Source organism: Lytechinus variegatus, chromosome 3, assembly GCF_018143015.1.
Source record: "Lytechinus variegatus isolate NC3 chromosome 3, Lvar_3.0, whole genome shotgun sequence".
Lineage (NCBI taxonomy): Eukaryota > Metazoa > Echinodermata > Echinoidea > Temnopleuroida > Toxopneustidae > Lytechinus > Lytechinus variegatus.
In genome coordinates, this window is record NC_054742.1 from 42,224,114 (window position 1) to 42,236,196 (window position 12,083).

Consider the following 12,083-nt stretch of genomic DNA (forward strand, 5'->3'; position numbering starts at 1 on the left):
TTAAAATAGTTCTATTAAAATAGACAAATTCTCAGAAATGTTTGGTGCTGAATGAAACAGTCTACTCATAATAGACTCCAAAGAAAATGATTGCCAACTTTGTTGAGAACTTGAAATAATTCATAAAGTAGTGAATGAAAAATATATATGAATTACAAGAGAAACATAACAAAAGGGTTATTTTAAAAGTATAAATCACTTTAATACCTATTTAGAAATTAAATGGCATTGCACAACATGTACAACTTAGGCATTCGGGCATATGCCCTGTAATCTTATCCCCCCCCCAAAAAAAAGAGTAAAAAATGATTAATCTAACACCAACAAATAAAACTGGATCACGCAGATCTCACTGAAATTACTGCAAGCGAGACTATAAAACAAATTCCAGTATTGATGTTGATGGTTAAATTAAAAAAAGTCGAATTAACAACCATTTAAATGTTTTTCTTTATATATTGAAATTATATGGCAAATGATTTTGGTAAAAAATTAGATAACGCTGAAGTTTTACTAACTAAGTTGGTGATTTGGCGGGGTATAGCAACAATAAAATGATAAAAGTTCACATTGATTTTAAAGACGCTCTCTTTATGTTCTTGAGTTTCTTGAACAAAAAATTAGGTTGGAACAACAAGGCAAAAGCAATTCTGTGTCTCGCCCACTTATGAAAATAACCAGAAATATCATGATTTGTGAGGGCATGCAAGAGAATTATATCGAAACTTCATTGTGAAATGACTGGGATGGAATAGCACTTGTCATAAGAGCCTTGCACGTAAACTTTAATGTTGACCTGAAAATAACCTTTGAACTTACCATGTGACCTCCAACTGCAGCATAACATGCAGGTCACCTAAGTACATCTACCTTCCAAGTTTTGTTGAAAAGTAACTTATGGTTGGGGAGTTAGGTGTCATAAGAGAGTCTTGCATGTAAACTTTGATGTTGACCTGAAAATAACCTTTGACCTTACCATGTGACCTCCGACTGCAGCATAACATGCAGGTCCCCCAAGTCTACCTAACATCCAAGTTTGGTTGAAAAGTGACTTACGGTTGCGGAGTTAGGTGTCATAAGAGAGTCTTGCATGTAAACTTTAACGTTGACCTGATAATGACCTTTGACCTTACCATGTGACCTCCGACTGCAGCATAACATGCAGAGTTATGTGTCATTACAGGTTTGTGATGGACGGACCACATTTGGATTCCCAAGTCTCGCCTTCACCTCTGGTGGGCGAGACAATAAAAATACACTGAAAATTTGCACATGACGTAAAGTTACTTGTTGAATCTCACCCCTTTCTCCATCTTTTAGTCATCTAGCACTATAATAGAATACATGAAAATCTAAGTGATGCAAAGCATTGGAGCAAATGAATTTTTTAATCATTGAATCTTGATTTCACTTTTATGTCTTTCTCAGAAACCTATGCAGCATCTTCGGTAGAACATAATGCTTTACAAAAATGAGTGTTGATCAGCACATGTTGAAATGAACAATGTTTAATCTCTGAACTGCTGTTAAAAATACATGTAGGTCAATGATCAGGATTCACAATCATATGTCTTGATTATAAATAAATAATCTATACTTCATTTTTATAAAAACCAATGATTTAAGAAATATGCTACTCCCTTCATGATCCTAGGCATTCTTTAACCATTCCCCTCCCCCATGAGGTAGTTATGCCTAATCAAAATACATCATGTAGTTATTGACAAATTTCTTACAAAGAAATCAATACATAGACATGAGTAAAAGATAAGCATTGAAGGAAGACACTAGAATGAACTTAGAAACATTTGAAATATGGTGCTAGAGGAAGATCCACAGCACCTTTGAACTAAGAAGAAAAACATTGAATGTATCCTCTTTGTGAAAAAAAAAAACATGCTGGGCAGTATTTCATTAACTTGTATCATGTGACAGGTTGTCACTTTTGACGTCTGTTGAATTTGATTGGCTGAGAAGCATAGTTTTTATGGTAACATTTTTTCATAGTTTATTAAATTTAGATTTTATTTCCTCTCTAAAAAGGGGGAGAAGGGGTAAAGATGGCCAAATGTGGTAAAAGAAGAACTCCTTTGTAACATTGTAATCTGCAGGGATACAAAGAATTCTTTCTCCGCCCTCCATTCATAATTAAGGAGTTGAAACACAGAATTAAGAGAGCATGAAATCAACAGAATGAACAGGGTCATGCATGATATTTGTGGAAGGATATTGTATCAGTTACATGTTATAGTGACATGTGACTTGAATACTATAATTTTAATAACATTCTGTAACATCAGATTCCACTGTAAATTCATCCAGATCTAAAAAGTTTGATGAATGGTGACTCTCCATCATGTATGAGGTGCAGCTAGCAGGTTCCCATGCAACAATGTCTCATGCATCTCACATGACGTAGGGTAAGTGCTGATTTGTAAAAAAAAAATGTGGACCCAACTCCCGTAATCAATAAACTACAGTGGTTGTGATTCCAGGTTAGGAAGGGCAAAACAGTTAACAAAATTTTAGCAGTTACATTGCAGGGGTGTATGCTTTAAAGCCATTCATTAAGTTATCAATGACTTTACAGAAGACTTCATATGAAGTGCCGAAATGTGAGCTACCGGTATACATTTTTTTCTGACAGTTAAAGAAAGAATGACAGTAATCATAATGATCTGATTTAGGGCCATTGTCAAACATCAGATAAGTGTCTTTCATGCAGGATTCTTGCACTTGAGCAGCTTTTCATTATCGAATCTCACATTCATCAATAATTGGAGATGTGGCAAAGCTGCTGTGAAAAGAAGCACAGAAGCTGAACTATTAAAAAAAAAAAGTGCACACCTAGTTACCAATAATGCATAAAGCATATCCATTTATTTGAATGCATGATAAAAGAGCACAGGTGCCGTGGCCGGGATTGAACCCCATAATTTCCATGTATAGCCAGGCACCTTAGACCACTCGGCCACGGCACCTGTACATATACTCGGCCTCTTTGCCTGCTTTGTTCGATTAGAGTTACAAACAGCAGACTGCCAACTTCGACCCAAGTCACATTTTATTCACAATACACACGGAGTGCATTAAGGCTATCGTTCATACACACAAACACAATAGTGATGTGAGCATCGAATTGCACTGTGTACACACCAAGCTTTTCTTTACAATAAACCAATCAAACGCTATTGTGAGATGAATTAGCATAGCCCATGTAAAACCCCTTACGGAGGCATTAATGTGGCACAGGAGTGATTCTGTCCGTGGCAGGCAATATTGTGGAAAATAATACTTTCACCCAGAGTGCTATGTTAGTCTATATCACCACAATTCAATAGTAGCCTAATTCGTAGGTAAACACAAACCCACTTGGTCAGTTGTGCGTGGCATCATACAGAACTTTATATAAAGTACCAAGATAATCAAAATAATCCCTTTATATCCCCTCTTCTGGTCAAAAGAAAAATCATCTATGTGTAGTGATAAATAAGCAGTTGACTGTATTTATCTGAGAATGGAGATCAAGACCCTTTAACACAAAGCTTAGGAACTTAGTGTTTGATCTTAGGGTTGGTTTTCAAAAGAAATTAAATTGATCATTGAGTATGATCAATTGTTTATATCAACAGTACGATCAATTTATCTTATCTCAAATCTTCCGATTTAAAAAATGGGCATGATTTTTAGTAAAATAATCTACCTATATTATTCCAGGTTTGCCATTGATATCACGTTTTCTGATCAAACGTCCAATCATCTTTCTGAAGTGATTTTGCTTGATCCTCAGCCATTGATACAGACTCTTCTTTGGCTGTGATGGTGAAGTCCTCATCTTTTCCAGCTGTCAAGACCTCAAAACCTGATTTTGTTATCAGGACTGTGTGTTCAAACTGGGCTGATCTGTAACAAAAATATATACAAATAGGCAAAGTAATACAGTATTACTATCAAATATAAAGGACAAAAACATGTTAAATTTTCATTAAAAAGAAAAGGAAATACCTAACCCAAATACCTTAATTGTATATTTCATCACGAGTAAAGGTAAAAATCAAGAAATATTATTCATTCCTGTTTTTAAGACATTTCATTATTTCAGACAAGATTTCAAATGTCAGAGCTTAGTCAGCAATTTAAGAGCAAGTCTTACAACTGAAGGTATATTTTCATTCTATCATCACGGATCAAGTTCTTCAAAGTTCTGACAATGTTAACATAAAAAAACTGTCAGGAAAAAAAGGAATCTAGATGGAAATCTAAGTATAGCAAACATTGCCAAACACGGATTAGCCAATGAGGGCATACGTATCAATGTTGTTTGTAAAGACCCGTCGACCGACAGACTGAAGATCATTTTATGGCTCATTTTTAAGGAGATACTCATTTTCTACAAGAATTATTTGGTACATAATTTTGGTCATCTTCCTTACGTTGACTTAAGTCAAATATTCCCCCAAGTCAAGCAATTATTTAGACCAGATTACACAAACTGTGATATGCCTCTTCTAAGTCAGATTTCTGCCTCTGCTTTAAATTTGAAAAGATTTGTTGACTTGTCCGAATCGATTTGACTTATAAAGTTACCTGTATACATAAATATACTGACACTTCAGTAATTACATTGGATTCTTTTTTTATCTATGTAATTCTGGTTACAATGTTATCTAAGTTTTGTCATTGAGCACTCTACAGAGTGGATTTGGCGCGATATAAGTCTGATTATTATCATTACTATCTATTTGACTTTCACACTGTCAACCAAAAAGTTCCTTTGGCAGATATAAATTTACTTTGAATATATTGCCCGTCATTGTTAGATACAAATGAGCAGCATGCAAAGCACCGCATATTTTCATCATTCAAAAGATGATGTAATAACTGGATACATACCTTGTATGATTTTGGGCATATACTGTCCAGTTATCATTCCCTGTAACCATCCTATCTACTCTCTCTAAGATAACAGGTTCTATTGTAAACGTCATACCAGCTACCATTCTCTCGGGATAGGAATTTGCTGAAGACAAATAAAGTAAAATACACACACACTTTACTGAAGATAATTTAACTCACACAAACATTTCAATTGGAACAAGTCATTAATATTTTATAATATGCTTCATGCTTCACTTGGCTACTCACAAATCTTTTTATACAGCAGTCTATGAAATTGCATCCCACAGTTCATAATTTGCATAAATGACATCAATATTAATAGAGCACAATGATGGTTTGATGACCCCAGAGAAAACAGCATAAAAAGGCTGACTGCATTGTGACAATACCATCTACTGTACCTATGCAAATTGTTACAATGTAAGCCATCATGTGAATTATGTACATATGAACTGATTCATCAGCATAAGAGTAAAAATAATAGACAAAATTAATATCACACCAAAAAATCTTGAGAATAAGATTGAATGAAATATAATTTTGAGAAAACAGCCACAGTACAAATGAACACATCCCTATCTAAAAGGCATATTTAACAAAGATGATCTGAACTCATTTCACTGAGGTCTCACACAAGAATCATATGCTTTACACAGCATCACTACCAATGTTATTTGATTCAATATTTACCATAGTGCCAAATATCAGGTTTACAGTGAAAATATGTGTTGATTCCATGGCCTATAAAAGATGGACATACGTAGTAGTTGCCTTCTGCTGCTATCCTCCTGAGTAAATTATGAAGAAAGCGGGAAAGAAAACAGATTATTAGCATGTGCATAATGATTAAAATAGAACAAATTTGTGGAAATTAGCAAGTTCAAGTTCACTAATTTACATATTCTTTTGACGATATTCATGATATCAATATTTCTTAACATTTTTTTCAATCTGAGTCATTCAACACATTTACAACAATTTTATAGACCTTAACACTGTATATGAATAAAAGTATATTGATAAGTAAACTACAGTGCTAATTGGTCTTCCAAAACATCTGCAAAATGACACAAGGTGAAATATAGTTCTATAAATATATTAAATAGAAGTTTTTAAGAAGGTCTCTTTCCATAATTGAAGCAATTTTCAACCACAGCTAACTGTAACTCTGCTTTTAGAATTTAAATCTCTGATGCAAAATAAATTCTTTTTGCCTTCGGACCAATTTCACTTAAGAGAGCTCAGAGCAGTATGGTATTATTTTCTGACTCAGCTGATTATTGGATCATCAAATTATGCAGACAAAACTGTGATCATTCTGATATTTAAGCCCACATTCACACATGAGTTTAAACTAGCATGGTACAAAACCATGATCTCTGCAGATCTCTTGTATATACATGAGTGTGGTTATTTCGGTGCATACACTGAGAAAAGTCCAATATTCAATGTACAATTTAGCAAAGGGTGCTAAATTCATAAAGTGAGATAATACAAGAAATCTGCAGTCATTGTACCCCAGGCTAGTATAGACTTACTTTGTGACCTTATGCCTTATTAGTTTTATACATTGTTCAATATATTGTAATATAGCTACTTACGATATCGTATTTCCAATAGCACTGATGGGAACATCTGGTCCGCATACTTTGATTGCTTCATCTCTGCATTTCTTAGCATATTCAATGAGGTGTTTACCAGCATCATCTACATTTCCTACTTGGTACGTTTCTGATAGATCGGCATGGAAACCATTTAAGTATACCTAAAAATGAAATAAAGTGTCAAAGGGAGAAAGGGGAGGAGGAAAGTGAATTGAAATTGAAGTCATGAGTTGCCATCATCGATATTGGATGATCATGACGTTGTGGGAAAATAGGATGCACAAACAAAATTCAAAGTGGAATTTACATGTAATGTAATATATTGCCTTCAGTCACACTGCAACAACTGAAAACAAAATTGATTAACCAATAGTGTATTGAACTGTCTTTGTTTGTCTCATGTTCATTGAGAATTAGTCTTATTATTGTGTCTCAAATCTTTTGTGTTTCAGTGTTTCTGGTTGAATTACAGATTCAGTTTTCTACAGAATTTTTTTCTTTGCAAGTCAATTATTGCAAAAATTAAAATACAAACATAGAAATGTTACACTCTTGCACTTTCCCACCTGGAGCAAATTTACAAATTATCTTGCCATAAAAGCTCAAAGTTTTAAGCCTACCATGGGGCTCAAGTCATTCCAGGATTATCTCTCTTGGTTAGAATACCTATTAAAGTGCTCATAGCATACAGGGAACTGTTTTCGCCGTTTCAAAATTGGAAATGGAGATTACCGTGATGTCTGCAGTGATAATATCGCCATCTTCAAGAGGTCTATCGTCAGGTATACCATGGACCATCACATTGTTGACTGATGTACATAATGACTTGGGAAAGGAGTTGTAGTTGAGAGTGGAAGGGTATGCTTTGTTATCTATGCAGGCTTGGTGAAGAACTTCATCTAAATGATCTGTTGTGACTCCAACCTAATACAAAAAACAAGAAATGAAGTCTTGAAGCTTCTGCAGGTTTTTAAGGTAGAAGAACATATTGCCCTTTATGCCTTGAAGGTACCATGCATTTTTTCTAAAAAAATGCAAGGTCCTGAAAAAAATAGCATCCTCATACTGTATGACTCTGTAGTATTCTTACCATCTATCAAAGAATTTAATTTTCATCTTTTTTCAACCATTCAGACAATGAAAATATAATACAATAAAAGACAGCTATAATGAAATGGGCCAAAAACAAAAGAATATGAAGGAATACAAATCAGCAATATTAGCAAAAGTACATGTCTGATGAGGGACATGTGTCAGATCATAGCACACATGGAGTCTTTTTCACTCTCCTGAGGCTACAGGCACAATTAATAACACATCAGAGAATTATGTACACTATTGTGAAGTTATTTAAAAAAAACATTAAAAATAGTATTAAGGGAGTACACAAACTGAAAAAGAAGAAGTGGAAAATAGAAAATAACAAGTGAATGAAGCCTTTGTTATATGCGTACCTATTACAAAATGCTTTGAGATTGTCCACAGACGAGATTCAAAAGCTGAATTTATTACTTCCTTCATATTTTAATATACTGAATTATTCATGAAAAAAAAAACCTTGGCAAAAGAACAGTCTAGAACTGAAACTTCCATCATGGCTCATACCTCTATACACGATGCTGTAAGATCTAGAAGTTTGCGACCTAATCTACTGGCCTCTCTCATACATTCAATAGAAGCACGATCTAATAGGAAAACCTTTCTCTGCGGAGCCATCATTGGAATGCCAGAATGTGCATAATCTGGCATCTCTATTTCTTCTGGGACTGTCCTAATTGGACTCACCTATAATGTGAGAAAAAAAAACAAAGTTGTTGAGAGAATGAATCAGGAAATATTATCTGAAATATGAATTGTGTTTTTACGGTAATGTGTAAATCAACATTATTTCGATGCATGAAATAAATTCAAGGCAATTCAGACTAGATTATACAAAACATGTATTACATGTATTTGTCCTTACATATATTTACCTGTGGTTATAAATTAATATTGAGGGTAAAGGATATTCTCATTTTGTTGAAGGGATTGAATGTAACTCTCATTTTATTTTAAAGTAAGTGCTAACCAAATCAGGAATACACTTCTACAAATAAATGAAAACTTGAGATGTCACTCTGTTCAAGTATAATAGGGGCGACACAATGGATCAATGTATAAAAAGATCAGCCCAAAAAACGTTTGTTGCTTGAACTGCCACAAGGGGTCTAACGGAGGTTAAATGAACTTAAGTGAACAATACAGAATTGGACCAGATTTTCTGAAACTTAGATACCTGATCAATTTAATCGAAACAAAATTCAAATCTATTACAATGATGTTTCCAGATATCATTTATTCTGACCACAGTAGGCCTAATCTATTTCTTGATGGCTCCTCAAAATAATTTAAGTGAATAATCTTTTTGTGAAAGAAGGTGTTTTATGACTTTATCATATATTACTACCAAACCTACAAAGTGAAATGTATATTGCAAACAACGGATATTATACTATCAAGCAAGCAAAATTCAATTATATTTCGAGTTTTTTAAATTTTGTAGCATGAACTCGTGCACATTTTATATTTGTGCCTATTGATAGTTTTGTTTTATAGTTATTGTTGCTTTACATCTTAAAATGATTTTTTTATAACCAATTCTATATTTTGGAGTTTATTTCTCATAAAGTAGATCTATATTTATAAGGGGCCTTCTGCATCCTTGACTTCTGCTTTTTAGCCAACTCTCTATCCCTTTTCCTCATTGTTTTCTTTTTGTTCAAATCATTTATTGCACTGTGCATGTCGATATGCATACCTTAAATTTTAGTATTTTTATGACAAGGCCACCTTCTAAAAGGACACATTTTAAAATTACAACAGAATAGGGAGAAAAGGGTTAAAAAGAGCACAAACATATCAACGACAAGTTAAAGGAGCACCAAATCAAGGCCAATCCATGACCTTGTGATTTAAGCCCTGTATACAAATTAGTCTCTGAATATATGTAAACTGCATTATGTCAAATTAAAAGAGGAAAATAAATAAGCTGAATGTAATTTATTACAATTATTACAAAGGAAAACAGACAGTTCTCTATTGCTCACCTTTCCTGCTTTGACCACTGAGTAATTACTTGGTGAAACTGGTTCTGTCTTTTTACCCCATTTCTGGAAGATGTTGAATGCGGTCCTTGACTGTGTTTTCTGTAGCTGGTTTAAGCATCCTTTGCATAATAACTTGGTCACAGAATTCTTACACTGAGAAGACAGTAGTGTGACTGGCTTTAGCATACTGGTACTGGGTAGTTCTATAAGATCAAGAAGAGATCACAATACTGTCAATTTAAAAAAAAATTAAGCAGTGGTCATACTTGCAGAAAACCTGTTTATACCAAGGATGTATGTAAGAGTACATATGTCTTCATCATTGTTAATACATGATTAAAGCTTTAAAATAATCAAAATGACTTAATAATTAATTATCACCCAAGTGCAATTTCATGAAAAAAAGAATAGAAAACCATTTTCAAGGAAATGTTTAACATTGAGCCTATTTGTGCATAAGGCTATAACTTAACTGCCTGTGTAGGAGGAAAACCAAAGATGAAAGGAAAAATGTTTAAAACATGCAATAGAAATTTCAGCTGTATGCTGTCTAAATCAGCATTATATACATGTTTGAAATCATAATTGTTTCATTTCTTCAGTGTAAATGATGTGTCTCCATTTATATGACAAAATAAGTTGCAGCAATGGGGAGGGTGCTGGAGCTGGCTGAGCAAAAACTGGGGCTAGGCCGACAGTTATAAGCTGTCCACCCCCACCCCCATTCTGCAAACTATGTAACAATCAAAGTCAATAAAAGATTTAAAAAGAAGAAGTAAGTTTACGGTCCTGAACTTCTGAAAGCGAGCGGCCAGTCAGACACTAGACAGCTGGCAGCCGTCTGTTTCGAGGAGTTTTTTAACATTTTTTTTTTAATTTCTCCTCATTTGGTGAGTGAAGCCAACGGAGTTCAGCTGAACAACCAACATAATAGAGACCGAAGCTTTTGGTCTAGTCAAACACTTGCCTACGTACCTAGCCCCTAAGCCGGGCCCAGGCGCAAGCCCCAGCCCGCGCCCGTGGCGTAGGCGCGGCTGCTTCTCGCCGCACTGAACTCCTCCTGCAGTGCACTGCATCAATCATGATTAGTGGTTTCTACTTTTGGACATAAAATAAAGACAAATAATAAAATATGACAACTTTACACTCAATCAACCACCATGAATAATTAAAAATTAATTTCTAATCACATATAAAATCATTATAATATCGAAACTTACTCTATTTTGCTCTCCAAAAAGTGACAAACCAGACTCCAAATTTTCAGCTCGTCAACCTTTCAGCTTATGGAATGCCTAACGTTTGGTTTAATACTTTATTTATTTATTTTTTTATTTATTTATTTATTCATTTATTTATTTATTTATTTATTTGTTTGTTTATTCATTTATTTTATTTATTTATTCATTTATTTTTTTATTTCTTTAAGTATATATTTATTTATTTATTTATATCTTTATTAATTTATTTATTATTATTATTATTATCATAAGTTTATATATTTCCTTTTCTTCTTCTTTTTCCAGTTTTGAGAAGTAGCTGTATATAGTTTTTATTTCAATGTCCCGGGGGAACACTTCCATTGACAATTTGATACCATGCGCGACCCCAACAACACGTAAAAAGGAAGTCTTTTTCACGATAGGGCACGTTACGTACGTAACGTGATAAGGATATCAAAAACACCAAAAATAATGAAAAAAGGGTGTCTATTTCCCTAGGAAAGCTACGTGTTTAGGGTCAGATTTTGGGGAAAGATAAAACAAAATTAAAATGTTTGATAAAGGATGTCCTTTTGCCCCAACACTACGTGTTTAGAGTCCGATTTGCGCGAGTTGTGGAAGGTACGAAATCAAATGGTGTGCAAAGGTAAAACCGACGACCGACGGACCCGTACTGACAATCATATATCGCTGTACTTGTTTAGGGGTTCATTTCAGGGAATACTTGCCAAGAGTATCGTTTTGTTTTCAATACTTGTTAAGGGTGGGGTTTTGAGACGCCACATATGGAAAACTAGCGGACAGAAGGTCCTCGCTGCACGCGCGCACCCTTATAACACGCAGAATTCCCTGACATCATACCCCTTTTTCACAAAGTAATGTGTATCAAGGACAAGCGTTGATTCAGATAAAATTTCCGCCTCCCTGAAATGAATGTTAACAACTTCTTCTATCAGATGACCATAATTTTTTTTACATTCAATTGGTAGGAAATATGGCACTTTATTACATTAAAATCACTCAAAACCATCCATAGTCAGGAATATGTATTGGGATAATGGGTTTGGGGGACATTTTTATAGTACCCGGGTGGATTATATCCGTCGTCACATCGCTGGGTGATGATATCAAGAATTTCCGCCCAGTTTATAATAAAGGGCACATTGTAAGGCAAATACTCATGAAAGAATCATGGAGATTGGTTAATAAGGAAATAGTGCACTTTTATCATCAAATCAGAGGACATTTTCTTTGTGATACTGATGTCCGAG

The 12,083-nt window shown here is 34.3% G+C and overlaps 1 protein-coding gene across 2 annotated transcripts in view; it reads right to left on the reverse strand.

Annotated features, from left to right (window-relative positions):
- LOC121411064 (methionine aminopeptidase 1D, mitochondrial-like) overlaps positions 1–10,889 on the reverse strand; it is a 41,463-nt gene extending 30,574 nt beyond the window's left edge. The window contains exons 1-8 of one of the 2 annotated variants that reach the window (XR_005969420.1): positions 10,810–10,889; positions 9,590–9,792; positions 8,109–8,288; positions 7,236–7,427; positions 6,501–6,664; positions 5,590–5,687; positions 4,894–5,020; positions 3,704–3,903 (exon numbers count right to left, since the gene is read on the reverse strand). Coding sequence is in view for 1 of the 2 variants with exons in the window: in XM_041603551.1 (XP_041459485.1) it covers positions 3,732–3,903; positions 4,894–5,020; positions 5,590–5,687; positions 6,501–6,664; positions 7,236–7,427; positions 8,109–8,288; positions 9,590–9,775 (1,119 nt within the window). In the remaining variant the exon portion in view is untranslated. Of the gene's footprint in view, positions 1–1,113; positions 3,904–4,893; positions 5,021–5,589; positions 5,688–6,500; positions 6,665–7,235; positions 7,428–8,108; positions 8,289–9,589; positions 9,793–10,809 lie in introns of those variants that run through there. The other variant, XM_041603551.1, reaches the window with a different exon arrangement.
- Between the last annotated feature and the right edge of the window lie 1,194 nt (positions 10,890–12,083).